At 38.4% G+C, this 15,110-nt stretch overlaps 1 protein-coding gene across 11 annotated transcripts in view; it reads right to left on the reverse strand.

Moving 5' to 3' along the window:
• Positions 1-15,110, reverse strand: part of PAPOLG (poly(A) polymerase gamma) — a 40,537-nt gene that overhangs the window by 16,914 nt on the left and 8,513 nt on the right. For 5 of the 11 annotated variants that reach the window (XM_048060719.2, XM_066995365.1, XM_013182132.3 and 2 more), the window contains 11 exons: positions 14,968-15,052; positions 14,525-14,578; positions 12,776-12,895; positions 12,365-12,474; positions 9,761-9,882; positions 9,508-9,674; positions 8,539-8,645; positions 8,239-8,462; positions 7,348-7,419; positions 6,693-6,749; positions 4,646-5,917 (listed from right to left, as the gene is read on the reverse strand). In XM_048060719.2, the coding sequence (XP_047916676.1) occupies positions 5,819-5,917; positions 6,693-6,749; positions 7,348-7,419; positions 8,239-8,462; positions 8,539-8,645; positions 9,508-9,674; positions 9,761-9,882; positions 12,365-12,474; positions 12,776-12,895; positions 14,525-14,578; positions 14,968-15,052 (1,217 nt within the window). In that variant the 3' untranslated portion in view covers positions 4,646-5,818. Of the gene's footprint in view, positions 1-4,645; positions 5,918-6,692; positions 6,750-7,347; positions 7,420-8,238; positions 8,463-8,538; positions 8,646-9,507; positions 9,675-9,760; positions 9,883-12,364; positions 12,475-12,775; positions 12,896-14,524; positions 14,579-14,967; positions 15,053-15,110 lie in introns of those variants that run through there. The other 6 variants (XR_010830814.1, XR_007162081.2, XM_048060718.2 and 3 more) reach the window with 2 other exon arrangements.

Here is a 15,110-nt window from a genome sequence, read left to right on the forward strand (position 1 = left end):
AGATACTGCCCTTACTGAATTTTCCCCCCATGAAGTCATAACACATAAGAACAGGAGAGAAAAATCAATTGACTTCACTACTTATTTCTGTAAGAGAAATATAATTTAGTACACTGATTTATAGTTTCACAGGCTTGTGCCAATATTTACCCTGAATTACAGAAAAGTAAACATCTCTGTACTTACGCAACTTATCATTTGGTGTAACCCAATGATTTATTTAGTGGGAAAGCAGGGGAACAGGGGATTCCCTTGCCTTCTCATTGCTAGCACTTAGCTGATTGCAACAGATTCGTTTTCCTCAAAATGCAACTTGCAGAGATGTATTTTTATCCCATCTGATTTTCTTAACTTACTGCAGACAACCACTTTATAGAAAGCACTGTTATCTAGCATTTTCCCATTGCTGATGACTTGATAAATTAGATATTTGTTTTGTAAATGCACTGAACAGAACCTACTCTGGTTTGTTTTACAGAATCTACCAAAGCTGTTATTCTATACAGCAAAAGAGGTATAAAGACCTGTAAAAACACTCAAAACAAGTTGGAAAAGTTAACATACTCTATTACTATCCAGACAAAAACGGAAGTGAACGTAACCATCAGCTACAAATCTTGCAAAAAATACTGAAAGGTTTCTGGTTTCGCACATATGATTCAGAAGCAGGAACAACATTCAGTTTCCTGAAGGTCTAATGCCTGCTTCATACAGGAGAGCAAAAAATGTGAAACTTAAAACAGCTATTACTTCTTTAGTGTAGTTATTAGGAAGTTCTGAAGTAATGCTCACAATGTTAGGTTAATGTCCTTCTGCTTAAGTAGTGGAAAAGGCTGTACATAATAAAATGTAAGTTCTGCATCTAAGACAGAAGAGGAAAAGCAATCCCCCCCAAAAAATCACAATAAAAATTCAAGAGTAGTGCCAAAGGCACACAGACAATCATTTATACATTAAGTGATTCAACAAAACTTCAACTTTTCTTCTCTACATGCACTTGAATATAGTTTATACGATCACTTTCTGTTCTTGCCCAGTGAGCACACAGGAAGAAAACTACTGCAACAAAATAAATTCTAGCAATTTCCAGCTCTAGTACCTACTGACTAAAGCATTAACTACATTTTTTTGTTTGTTTGGTCATTTTACCATCAGTGCCTTTTGTTAGTTATGGCTAGTCAACACTTCCTATTTTAAGACCGCATTTTCAGTTACTCCCAAGTTTGCAAAAAAAACGTTCTCTGGAGTATGATTACATATGTTGCCCCCGTCTGATTTTTAGGAAAAACAGAACAAAATGACTTGGTCATTTCTAAGAATGAGTCACAGGGAAAATATGCCACCTTAATTGTATTCAAAGAACTCAAAACTTTTAAGAAACTCTCAACTTCTCTGGATTTCAGAAACAGGGACATGAAATCTAGCATGGAAGCTGTGCTGGTGTCACTATTGGACTTTTTACTGTTCCTTTGAAAAACCACACAAATCTGGGCATGTGTTGAGCCTTTAAAAAGTCTGAGCTTACATATGCTTTCAGACTTGCTTAGTAGCAAAAGAAGTCATCAGCTTTCTCTCCACTGCATGTACTGCAGAGAGTGAGCTAGACGGTCCCTGCTGAAGGCTGCTGCTTGTCTGGCTGCCACAAACTAAAATTGAAAGTAGATTATTTCTCTGGTTTCAAGGCTCACAGGGCTTTCTGTCCAGCACAGAAAAAAACATATGACACGTCAAATGGGAGCAAAGATGGATTTGGGTGGGAAAGGAAGATGTGAATATCAGGGAAGACAGGAAGGTAGGCAAGAGTCTCAGACCAGGCAAAAAGAAAAAATGTGAAGTATGATTAAGAAACAAGGATGGGTGTCAAGCATGACGAATCAGACAGGGTCTTCCCAGCAAAGAGGAACTGCCCAAAGACGAGCTGTCCCAGTTTGATTTCTATCAAGGTCCTGAAGGTCAGACAGCTGAGAACCCAACAGGTTTTATCTTCTGGAATAAGAGAATTATCAGTCCCCTGGCTACTGTTTTGTTAAAATTTCTACCACCTGAGAACAACACACGATGTCCAGCAGGGAGACAGGTCTCAGCTGTCGGGCTGCAACCATGCTCTGGGCCCCCAACCACAAATGCAGAGAGCACCTAAAGAAACCCTGAGCTGCAGGGGAGTTGATGCCAGGAGGCAGCTGAGGGTGCTCGCAGCCTGTGCCTGCCCTTCCTTCTCAGCTCTAGAAGCTGAGAAACATTCCCACTGCACTCTGCTCGGCCCAGCAGGGTTCAAGACAGCGCTAGAGCCTGGGCTGGCGGGCACCACAATGCTGCAGGGGTGTTTCCCAGCCGCCTGCCCGCAGAGCACTGCCGTCACATGCCAGCACTGTCACTGCAGCTCTCAGTCCCCAGCCCGCCCCCGCTGCAGGCCCTACAGCAGGAAACCCACCCCAGCGTGGGAAGCCTGGGCCACGGCCCCCCATACCCGACAGCTCTCCCCACCCCGTGAGAGAGAGCACGCAGCCCCCACAGACACTCAGTGGAGGGGTAAGGCAGCAGCCTCCTGCACTGGTCCCATGGGAGGAAAGGTGCCTGTTTACACAGGACCACTGTAGGGTGACCCCCACAGTGGTTTGATTTCCTTCAGAGCTTGGGCACTGGTGCCTCCAGCCATGGGGGTTATTAGCCCCTCAGCTGTAGGCAGAGGGGCAGCATGCCAAAGCCCAGCCCATGCCTGTCATTTACTGGTAATGCACAGGACCAGACTCTTTATAAGAAGTGTGATGAGGTAATACAAAAATACAGCTAGGAGTTTTTGCTTGTGTTTAAGCTAAGCAGCTTATTTCACCAAATATTACACAAAAGCAGTAGTAAGCCCCCTCCTTCCCAAAAATCAACAGCAGCAGTTTCAAGATACCTCTCACCTCCCCCCCACCCTCTTTGCTTTTTACTCACTAGGACAAGAAATATTCTATCACTTACCCTTATTTGCTACAGGGACATGCATTGCAACAGAAACATAGGTAATTCAGTAACTGTTCCTTTGGTGATACTGAGCAAAGAAAACCCTGGGATACAGTAATTCCTGCAATGGAATTCCTTATATGTAGTTAGTAACTTGGAGTCATTTGAATACACAAAATTTGTGTCCAAATGTACGTACAAAATACAGCCAATCCTTTTAAAGGAGATTAATTATTCCTCTCTCACCCCTTCTACCTCAATCTCCAAGCCACACATACAGCAGCCAGCTACGAACACAGGTAGAAAACACCACTTCCAGGAAGTCTGATGAAATATAGGCTCACTGAACTCTTTTACACCTGGGTAACTTCACTTCCATTCCCTTTAACTTTCAGTGCCTTTAACAGAGGACTTGCTCCATAAAAAAGAAAAACAATAAAGTTGTTGTAATTTGAACTCTCATCAAAACAGCTGAAATCTAGCCATTAACCCCCCAAGAAGAGAACACTCAGAACACCAGATAACTACACAGCCCTGGGGCAGCACTGCATTTCTGCAGTATCTAGGGAAAGCCCAGAGCAGTAAGGTCACTGTGCACTACACCAAGCGTTGAGCTGGGTATGTAAAGAGGAAATGTGTATCCTCACCTATTCTGGATCAAGTCCCAGAAATTAGTAACCTAAATCCTTCCTAAACATTCCTTACCCTAAGAGGGGAGAAAAAAAATGGAGTAATAGCAATTAGAAGGTAACTAAAGCAAGAATAAAAAGAATTGTGAAAACATTCCTCAGTAACCATCAGCCAGCTTAGTTTAAGACTGGTTGTATTAATGTGTGCGCTAACAGAGGGGTTAATGCTTACAGAGGGGTTAAGGGCAAAACACCCCTGAATAGTCTTGGAATACTCAAAAGGAGTAGTTTGTTTAAAAGCATGATATTACAAAGTTGTAGACTACTAAGACAACTTTCCTGTTTAGCTTGCTATTCACCTTATCACCTACTTTAATTCCTTCAAACTCATAATAGATTTTTTATTTACATAGGTGCTAAAGTTGTATACATACCGTAGCTAATGCACAGACCTGACAATATTTAAGTAGCACAGTGATAAACATACCAAACCCAGGTACTGTTTTATAAACCTCAGTGTAACAATCTTACAAGCACTTAACTTGTACTATTACTTCATTTTAACCTGTGACTAAATGTAAGCCTTGCAAAGTCAGCGCGCTTTTTCTTTTGAGGAGAAGAGTGTTGAAAGGGAAGAACAGAACCTATCGAACCCACTAGGATTTTTTTGTTTTAAAGATAAATTCTCCCTATTCTTTTACAGTCCTTAAGTCTGGTTAAGAACATTACAAGTGGATGCTTAAGATGATCAGAACTCAGAATTGCTGTTAAAGCCAAGCAACTTCTTTTTACAGAAATTCAGGGGTATCTATTGTTCAAATAGCGAACTGGGAATTCAGCTGTTAATTCAGTTTACAAATTGCACTATTCATTCCGTGGGTGTTCATTCAAGGCCTGGAAATATCAACAGCAGGGAAGCAGCGATATTAACTCAAGTTGACTACGTTTTACAGGAAGTTGTGCCCACCTGTCCCCATCCCTCTGTACAATTGGTTTGCCATTTTATTTTCAGTTTTGCTTTTCCTTAATCAGAAGCCATCTACATTAAAAAAAGAGGAAAGACAACTGAAGACTTTAAATTTCTTTGGATGATAGTATTTTACAGTACATACAAAAATACTCTGGAAAAGACACACAACTTCATTTACAAAAATCACCAATTATAAAGAAATTGCAATAGAAAGATAGCATATTTCCCATAATTAGAATCTCTCCACCCCCAAAAAACCCTAATGCACTTCACTGGGTAAGCAGTGTTATCAGTTTGTTTACAGAACCAGACTTAAGGCTACTACAAGTTTTCAAGTAACCATTTTGAACAGCTTCCAGGATTTCACTTAAACGCAGTACCACTTTCTACATGACAGTTGCTTTAAAGACTGCAGTTTACAGGTGTGCAGTGTCACAACAGCCTCAATTGCTGCAATGTTGAGATGCATCTTCGCTTCTGTGTTCTTAATTTAGCTCAGCTACCCAGTGAAAACAGAACTCAAGTCTCATGTTGGAGCAGTCTTAAGAAAAAGACATAACATGGCATGGGACATGTTTGTCTATCATCTCCGTACCTTGGTAGCATCCTCTGTTGCATTTTCTTCAGTATTTAGATTTATGGGCCTCCATGGGAGACAATACTTATGTAGTGCATGGCTGTGCTAGACAGTGGAAAGCTACTGCCTGTGGAAGCTGAGCACAATTGTGACAGATGCACAGGAGTGTATGTGCCAAACTGGAAGATAATTTAAGATAAGAACACCATATCTACATCGACTAGGAAAGCTCAAATGAATACAAGCACATTCCTACATGCTTGAAAACAGAACATAGATGTCATGACTAGTCAACCCTGTTTACATACATTCTGAATCCAAGTTACAGGACAAGCTGTTTTTGTGGCTATTTCAGAAAGCTGTTTCAGCTAGTGATAGTTAAGACTCCTTAAAAAGACTAATAAAGACAGATGTTGCAAGAGTATACAAAGTAGTTCCAACGGAAGAAAGCACCTAAGCTAATACTACTAAAAAGGCCATGATTTTTGTAGACTGTGACTTGTTACTTGATGATCTTGGAAAAGCTACACAGTAATAGGAGTATCCTACAGCATCTCCAGGTCAAAAACACAAACAGAAATATTTAACTGTCTGACACTGCAGTATGGCAACAGTAACAGTCCACTCATTGTTAGTAACAATACACATTGATAATATGAATCACTAAACAAATATCTTTACCTGAAGAGATAAAGGTTAACGGTTAAGGGTAAGTCTGATGGATCTTTTAATAATACGAATATTAGTTGTTGGAACAGGAGATGAAGAATCTGGTAGTTCTTTACTGGAAAGCCTCTAAAACACAAAAAAGATGCCATTAAAAAAAGTAAGTTTTAAACACATGAACTTACACGTAGCAGCAGACAAACATTTTTCTAGCTGAATATAGTACCATTCTTTATGTACCAAATCAGTATGGCCCAAAATATTTACAGAAAAGGGTGTTTTCCACCATACCACTTACTTACCACTAGTTTTCAAAGGAAGAGCATTTTCCCCTCTGCACACTTCTTTTTGTCCTTAGGAAGTAATTATCTCAATTCATGACAGAAAAGTTGCTCAATAGCATAATAAAGGAAGCTACCACCCTTCTCGGGCCAATGGGTTAGGAATACAGAGTGTCTCTACTGTCTGAAGTACTTCCAATTTTCTAACTCATTTTTTCAACATTTCAACTGACACCAGAATTTAACATACTTATGTACTTCGAAGCTTCAAATCTTGTCACAGCGATGAGTATACAAGTGTTTAAAGTAATTACAGCTCTGTGAAATGTCTGCAAGGAGTATACACAATCCTTTAATAAGAAAATAGTGAACTAGGAAATGAACTGTCAGGGTTCAAATGAATGGAGACAGGGTCCTTCAAGTCCAATAGATTTTAGTCTGACTTCAATTTTGCAACCAGGAAGCTCATTGTTCAGCCATTCAATTCAGTAGAAGCATGATATGTAAAGGCTTACCACCTACTTATCAGGACCTATTCCACAGAAGTTAATAGTGCATAAAACTTTATACATGCAGGGAAAAATTCTAGTTTTATTTTACCTATGATCATTAAGACACCATACCTGTGACCTTGATGTGTCAATAACTGGAATCAGCATAGATTTTCCCCCAAGGCCAGCCTAAAAAGTTCAAAGGGATGTATTACATAGTTTTCTCAAATTCATGACTTGATACAGCAAGGTTTGGCAGTTAAGATACTTAAATGCCAAATACATACATGCATCGACACCCTTCACCTCCCTTAAGATTCAGAAAAATAATCAACATTTTTCTTGAAGCACGTGAGCTCACATGCAATGTTTCAGGTATTTCAACCTTTACTCTGCCAGCAAGACCACATCTTGATTTGAGGGTGTGCACGCAAGAGTTTGTTTCAGTAACAAGCTACAGTAAATATACAGTTCTGTATCCTCCCTGTGAGAGGTCAAATGCTTTAGTCTTCACAGTAGTCTTAGCCTACAAGATTAAATCAAGTGGTTAAAAAATAACCAATTTCAGGCATGGCAAGATGCTAGATATTAACAAAATTAGTGGTAGCATGTAACATATGTGGATGTAATATTTGGGAAATGAAGACTGAAATAAGTTATACTAAAAAGCATATTTTTGTTCACATCAATAAATGTGTAGAGTATTTATGTGAAATTGTCTAGGTACTAGAATATTCCATTCAGATTTTCATTTACTCCACTTAGAATAAAACCACTTAAAAATTACATTTTCTGTAGATCTTCTCTTTACATCTTCTGGATTACCACCATCTTTGAATGCTGAATCCTGGCCAGTTAACTAGAAGAACAGAATACGCAGACTCAAAAATTCTAGACTTGATATTCGGTTACAGATTCAAGTCAATGCATTAAGTGCATTAGCGGCCATTCTTATAACACCACTTAGAGACCATTACCAAACAGGTATCTCAGGTCTCTTGAATAGTCTTGCTACCCATCCATGAAAGCCTATACTTGAAACATTCAATACAAGTTAATTATTCTGAAAGTTGGTTCTTTTCAAATGGAAAAATTGAGTTTGAATTGTTCTTTGCCTCTGCCTCAAAGAGGAGGGCAAACCAGGAAAAGCAGTTATTTAAGGAGATTTTAATAGAGCATTCAAACTCTACCTGAACAATATTAGCTCATATTTTTGTATTTGTAAGATTAATATCCCTCTTTAGTTAGAAATAATTAAAATGTTTTCAGAAGCAGTTCTTAAAACAATTTAAAGTGAGACATTTCCTTTGATAAGTGGCCAGTGCATTAAACAAATAGTAATATTTAGATATTCTGTCACCAGACTAAAAACAGTCATTAGTGTCACATTTTGAAGAAACTGTCTTGAATTTAATGTATGGCTAGTGAACAGTTTCTCATACCTATATCCTAATAAAACTATCATGTTTAAATTTAGATTCCCAACTCTTTTGGGAATGTATATATACACATTTGTTATCAGTCTTTTTTGGGAATGTTTATATATATATTTGGGAATGTGTATATATATATACACACACACCTGTTATCATTTAGTCATTTCAGTAATTCTTTATCAATAATTCTGTATTAATAGATATCACTTTAAACCCTCCACAGCCTAGCCCTGCTTCCCTACCTTTTCTCTGTCTTTTGGTCTCTTAGGGTATTCTTCTGAGGTAGGTGAATGAGGTCGTTTAGGTACAGTACTCTTTAAATTTGTAATTTGAGTTCCACTTGGTTCATGCTGTCCTTGGACAAAATGTGTCCTAAGTCGAGAAATCGTGTTATGTTCTATTACTGCAGGAACAGTGCAGCCAGCTGGAGGTCCTGATGGTCTTACTGCAACTGCAGCCTCCATTTCTGTAGGAGACATCAAGCTTTTAGAGCTCAGCCATGAAGTTACAGACCGCATTCTACCTACTGCTTGAACACATACTTGAACCAATAACTGGAATGGAGATTTCCTTAGACACTGGTGGCACAGCTACGTGATTCATCTCCTCTCTGTTGTTAGCACCACTAGTTCTCTGAATCACAGCACTTCTGTAAAAGTCAGATTTTACACTGTTTAAGTTAGAAAATGCTATCCCAATAGTGTATGTCAGTTCCAGGAAGTTCACACACACAGAATGGTCTTCCTTCTTAGCTCCTTGTCACAGCTCCACTAAACAGCACAGACACTCACTGGCAATCTAGCATGAGATCACTTTGCAGACTGCAGATTTAAACTCAAGTATTTTCTTCAGCGAGTCTCCATATACTGATACTGCCTTCCAACCTAGTATATGCAGCACTCCTTGCTGCTTTTAATGGATGTCTGCTCTATCCACAAGTACCCCTGATTTTTATTTTTGCACATTACAGCACATGATACTACTGGGCTATTACTCTCAAGATTACACATTCCCATGTGAAGTAGCTTATGAACAAAGACTTCCCAGGAAAGTGACATACACTTTTATTGCCAAAGTTATTACGCAGTTCCATTAAGTCAGCAACAGCTCTGGCATTTCTGTGATCAAGATCAGTGTGTTATTAAAACTTAACATTGCTTGGCATTAACCATACTTCATGTATGTTAAAAAGAACAGTTACCTGCACATAAAATACTCCAGCTTCTGAATTGCACACTAACCTAAGGTTATTTATGCTCAAGGCCATACCATGTCTCTGGTACCAAGTTCTCCTTTGTTTCTACACATTCATGTAGATCAACTAATTTTTCAAGGATTTCTTTAGCCCATCCCCCAAGACCCACAAAGGAGGACCTAGTTTCATTCCCAAAGCCTTTACAGCACCCCACATACTTCCAATCTACATAGACTCAAACAAGAAATCCTAGACCTCATGCACATTGCAAGTCAGTTAACAGCAGCATCTTCAGTTTTAAGGTTATGGTGCTAACCTTTCCATCTCTGCTGTAGAAGTGTCCAATTTAGATATCCTATTTAATGAAGGGGAATTACGTGGTGTTCTGGAGTCCGTGTCTCTGGAACTGTCCAAGCTTCCATCCGAAGAGGCCCTTTTACACTGAAGCCCACTAGCATTTTGACTAGTATCTGGCATGCTTTGCTGAAACAACAGCTTAGAAAATTAAGTCTTCAAATAATTAGTAAGCAAGAAAAAATATGTCTAGAAGAGACAAGTTTTTATTATACCTTCTTTCTTTTCTGTAAGGTTTCTGGAGGCAGAAAATAATGGAGATGCTTTCTCTTCACATGAGCCGCCTCAATCTTCATACCTTCCTTTAGCATGTTGATGTTGTTAGCCTGCCTGTAAACTAACATGAAATTTACTGTTGTAGCTTAAATACTTAATGCAAACATTTCCATTATCAAAGCTACATATAATTTCTTTAGAAACATCAAGCTTTTAAGTCTGTTCTGCTCAAATGAAGAGCAAGAAGCTTCTAGTCTAACTGCATATAAAGTGTGACCTAAGCATTCCACATACAGTCTCAAGATGAACATGGGCTGAGCTGCTACTTCCCATCCAATACAGATCAGATACAAAAATACAGATTTGAACATAAATAGCTGTTACATACTCAGTAATAGCGGTGGTTTGCTAACTGTGCAGCTGACATCTGAGCTGATTTTAACTTATAGATAATACTCACTAGCCATTCTGGTTAAGAACTAAGAAAAGATCTAGTTGACTTTCTGAAACAACCCCACTGTGCACAGCTCAGAGACCAAACCCCTTAGTCAAGATTCAGGCTGGTTTGTCTGATATTTATGGTGGCAATTGTTTCTTTGACATAGCAGTTCAGTAACACCACATAACCTCTCAGTAGCTCAGGTGTTAGAATTCTATCTACTGAAGAAAATGAAGATTGGATTTTTAGGGACATCTGACTTAACAGAATCACAGCAATTTAAGCAAGTTTTCCTTAACTGCCTACAAACAGCCTTTTATGCATGTTAGTGTTATACTAGCACAGCAATTATTAAGGAATTAAGTCGCATTTAGACAAGCTTATCTAACAGTCCTATCATGAGCAGAACTACAAAGTCAGCTTACTAATAGAGTAGGAATCAAAGTAAGGACATAGCCACGAGGTGGCTTAAAGTATTTCTAAAGGAGAAATAAGAGTGAATAAGGCACAAATGAATATTTACAACGATATGAACTACTGTTTCAAAGTAAATCCAATCATGTTCTCAGGCAAAAGGGAGCTGAATTAAGAAAAGGCTCACTGCTTGGAAGGCTTACGACCTTAGGCCCAACAACTTCAAGTTAACCTTTGTCCTCTAAAGGCACTCTCAGAGAAAAGGCATGTGATGAAATCTTTCTTGCTCACAACTGGTCACTCCCAAATTTGCCAGAAGGACCTCACACCTCCCAAGAAATACCTTTTCTGTTCAGTCTAATCCAAACCCTCTGTCAGAGGAAGCGTGCTATCAGCTGTGCTTTACTAGATTTACTAAACGAAGAGCACAGCTACCTCAATTGAGTTCTTACATAGAAATAAAACAGTAAATCTTAGTTCTAGCCTGGCTCTTGGTAGTATATAAGCCTTGTTAATATTTGCCACAATGTTGAAACATTGCAAAATGCCTGAAGCAATAAATTAAGGTATAACAGTGCATCATATCTAGTGGGTTATCTATACAGATGTTTGTTTCCTACAAGTCTGAGGAAGCTGTCGCACTTGGCTTGACATTCAGACAAGAGTTTTGTTAGTCTTCCATGCCTTTCATATCAGAAAGCATGAGCCAGAAAGGTGGTCAGGTTTTACTTCATTTTTAAGTGGAGAACTGAGCAAGACAACACAGCCCATGCTGGTACTATGGATAAGTTCTCCATGAGTGCAAACAAATGCTTAAGGGAGTCCACTGTTTAAAATTCTTTGTTCTAACACACTTGTCACTTCAGAAAAGCAACCTGACTCTTATTTATGACAGCTAGTCATGGGCCTGACAGTATACATGCATTTCTGAAAGGCACGTAAACAGTCAGGTTGGGAGTGAGAAAATAGACGATGGCAGAGTAAGAGATACGATTTTAAGTGAGTCCTCCCTCTACAACCCCTTTATTCTAGCATTACCTGACAACAATTACAATAATACTTTTTCCTACATGTACCAAAAAGCAGAAATGGAAGATGAACATGAAGATTTACATGCAAGACTGCCCGTAATTACAGTGCGGCAACTCACTGACTTAAAGTTCTACCGATTATCATACACAAACTTATTTCAGAAAAATACAGTGAACTAACAAGTTGTTTTAGAACCTGCTACCGTTAACTCTCGCTTTCTGCCACCAACTTCGACACATGTAGCTATTCCCAGTAAGCAAACATCTACAGGCTCCTCATTTGACTGTCTATTTCACAAAATGCAGTTCCTTCAAGAAGGTGTTCAGTATAATCTGCACAACTATTTCACCTGACTATATTCATGCTTACTATGTGCCTATATCAAAAGGGACATCTTTGCTCATCCGCTAGAACAGTGGAAGTGTTGGGTTTACACTAGCCATGCCTCTTTCTTGTTAAATATTGCAGTCCAGCCCTGCTTCCATTGTATTTGCTATCCATTCTTTCTGTGTACTCTGAAAGATCTCCTCACTTGGTGTGAATGCAGCACACACTCGTGCCAAGAAGGACTTCACTGAAGTGTCAGAACAGGAAGGCTTTATTCTCTACATTGTTCTCTAGATAATAGAGGGAAACATTTCACTTAATGAAGCAACTTTTCCAGTAGAATCAAAACCAAACAATACGAGACTAGAGCAAAACAAAAATATAGGCTTACCTGTATCTGTGAATGACTGTATATCGTATGTTAAATCAATGTTAACACTTTCTGCACTTTCCACTTTCCTAAATATGATTCCAAGAAACCACATTGACACATAGCCACCCCTAAAAAGGACAGGTTCACAAATTTGTCAGATTATGCAGATACCACGCATTTGAATACCCAAAAGCCTCCAGAAAGAATTGGGCAACAGTTTAACTGTACACAGCAATATTAGAGTCAGCACATACATAAGCTCTGAATACTGCTCTCAGAAGTTCTCCCTTTAAAAAGATCCTACGTGTCCAGAACCTCCTGTCCACAGAACAGTAGGTATATAACTGAACATGTTTATATTAATCTCAGGTTATCTAACAAGTTAAATACATTTGCCCAGTTGTATTTAAGTAGAGTAACAAAACTCACTGTTTACGGTGTTCTTGGTTGCCAGGGAAAGACTGGGGATTTACATGTGCAATATTTATAAACTCATTTCTCTCCAGGTTTCCAACCAGCACACGAATTTTAGATTCAACAAGGCCAACCCTAAGAACAAGAAGTATTTGCTTGTTTTTACTGTATTCCCCACAGTAGTTATATGCCTTTTATGTAATGCTAATACAAAAATGCTAACCAAAGAGCAAGTTTCATTCATTTTAATAGACAGATTTTATACCACACACTGCAGCTTGAGATTGTTCCAGTAACATTTGAGCTTTAGAGTTTCCAAAGACTGAGTTACCTAAGTTATCTAATTGGTTCTCATCTTCATCATGGATTATATGTTTAATCTGAATTGTGAGAGTACAAGTAGCATATCCCTGCAACTCCAGCTGCATTTCAAAGTAGAAAAAAACAAAGATCATGGGAAATACAGGAAAAAACCCAAGGACAACTGCTTGATCACAGCTGGGTGAAGATGCAATTCTCCTTACAGACTAATCAGGAGTTTACTATTCTCCAACCAGAACTGAACTGAAAACGTAGTTCCTTTAACAGCAAATATTCTGGTCATCTTAGCTTCATTACAAATTTACCAAGCTATAAGAACCATGATGAAGGCTTTTCATTTCAAGGAAGTACTGCCATTTTAGCTAACAACACAGATAACTTTAAAAGCAGTTAAAAGTCTGTAGGTTATTCAGAACTATTTTACACATGTAAACAAGAGGTGTGCTGTCTACTTTCAAATCCATCCAAGAGTTGGTGAATTAAATGTGGTCTTATGACATAAACTATCTTCTGCTTTTTAGTTCTCACAGCTGTACAACCAAGCCCCATTTGCTTCCACTTCTGTCATTACAAAAGTCAGCTCCTACTGGAGTCAGAACTTTCCTCATCTTTGTGAGGTGCATGAAAAACTTTGTTCTACTAGAAATAGTTAAATTCTTTAGCTTTAAGCCATATGCCTGTAAATCCTTGTTGCACACCTGATTGACTAACATCAAGCTATAGGTGATACAATTTAAATGAACAGATCAGAAAGCTCAGAAGAGATTAACACAGAATATCATTGCAAAGCTAAGAACAAAATGCACATTACAGTAACTGAATTCCTTACTACTTCCCCTTGCTTTAGCATTCATACAATTATTCAGCACATTCACATAGATTGAACAAGTTATATTGGCATATCTCCCCTGAGACAGTTACAAACATCTCATCATAAGCAGTGAACTCCTTTAATTACAACTGAGGTTGTTCTCAGTTTTGTAAAACTGATCACCAATTCAGCAATTAACCTATACACTATTGGCCATACTAAAGTGCCAATTTATTTTCAGCACTAAACAGAAGAGGTAAGAGCACTAACAACTTAAAACTCAGTAAATATTGTTTATCAGCATTCAGCTGATCTGCACTGAGTGCAAGGTTTCTCTCAGATATAACAGCCTGGTTTCACTTCACTGGAGAAAAGTAGACCCTGAAATTAGCTGACTATCTAGCTAGAGCAACTCAGCACCAAGTACAATTTTGTTCCAAATTAGATATTATATCCAAGAAACAAGTTATAAAACCAAGTCTTTCCAGGCTACAGAGTGGGGTGTATGCACAAGACAATTCATTAATATGCAGGAAGGAATATTAAAGCTTCAGTAATGTGTGATACATAAATTATACACATATTGAAGGTACGTGCTCAAAAAAAGTTTGAAGACTTTGGTACAGTCTTACCATTCTAAGTGATGCTCTTCAGTATAGGTACTAGCAGTCAGTACAATATAATGTCTAGAAGAAAACGGAAATATAATAGCTCAGGATGTTATTCCTTTAAGCAAAGCCAAAGTTGCCTTAAATATCTAGAACATAACTTCTACTAAAGACAGACTATGTCCTGTATTCAGCACAGTATTAACTGAAGAAAAATAGAGTGTATCTTTTAGAATCACATTCTGCAACATTCAAAATGCTGCAGTTCATTTTCTTCCTCAAAGACAGTAAATGGCATAACAGTTTCCTGCATCTCCCCTGCACTCATCATTATCAAAATCTAAATCTACTTAATTTTTCAGAAAAATAAATATTAACGCCATCTCCTATTTAGGCAAAGTTAGATCTCACTATGCCGATCAGTACACAAACCATTCCGAGTTCAGAAAAACAGATCGCATACATACTTGTACTTCTGAAAGAAGTTTGGTGGCTCAAGGAGCTTTGGCCAGTCTAACTTTCCTTGAAGAATCTCATTTGTTACTGCGAGACCTATAGTTGATGTTGAAAAAACAATTACTTCTTTGGATTTATTTAAAAATATCACTGC

The sequence above is a fragment of the Anser cygnoides genome, chromosome 3 (assembly GCF_040182565.1).
Source record: "Anser cygnoides isolate HZ-2024a breed goose chromosome 3, Taihu_goose_T2T_genome, whole genome shotgun sequence".
In the NCBI taxonomy this organism is placed as follows: domain Eukaryota; kingdom Metazoa; phylum Chordata; class Aves; order Anseriformes; family Anatidae; genus Anser; species Anser cygnoides.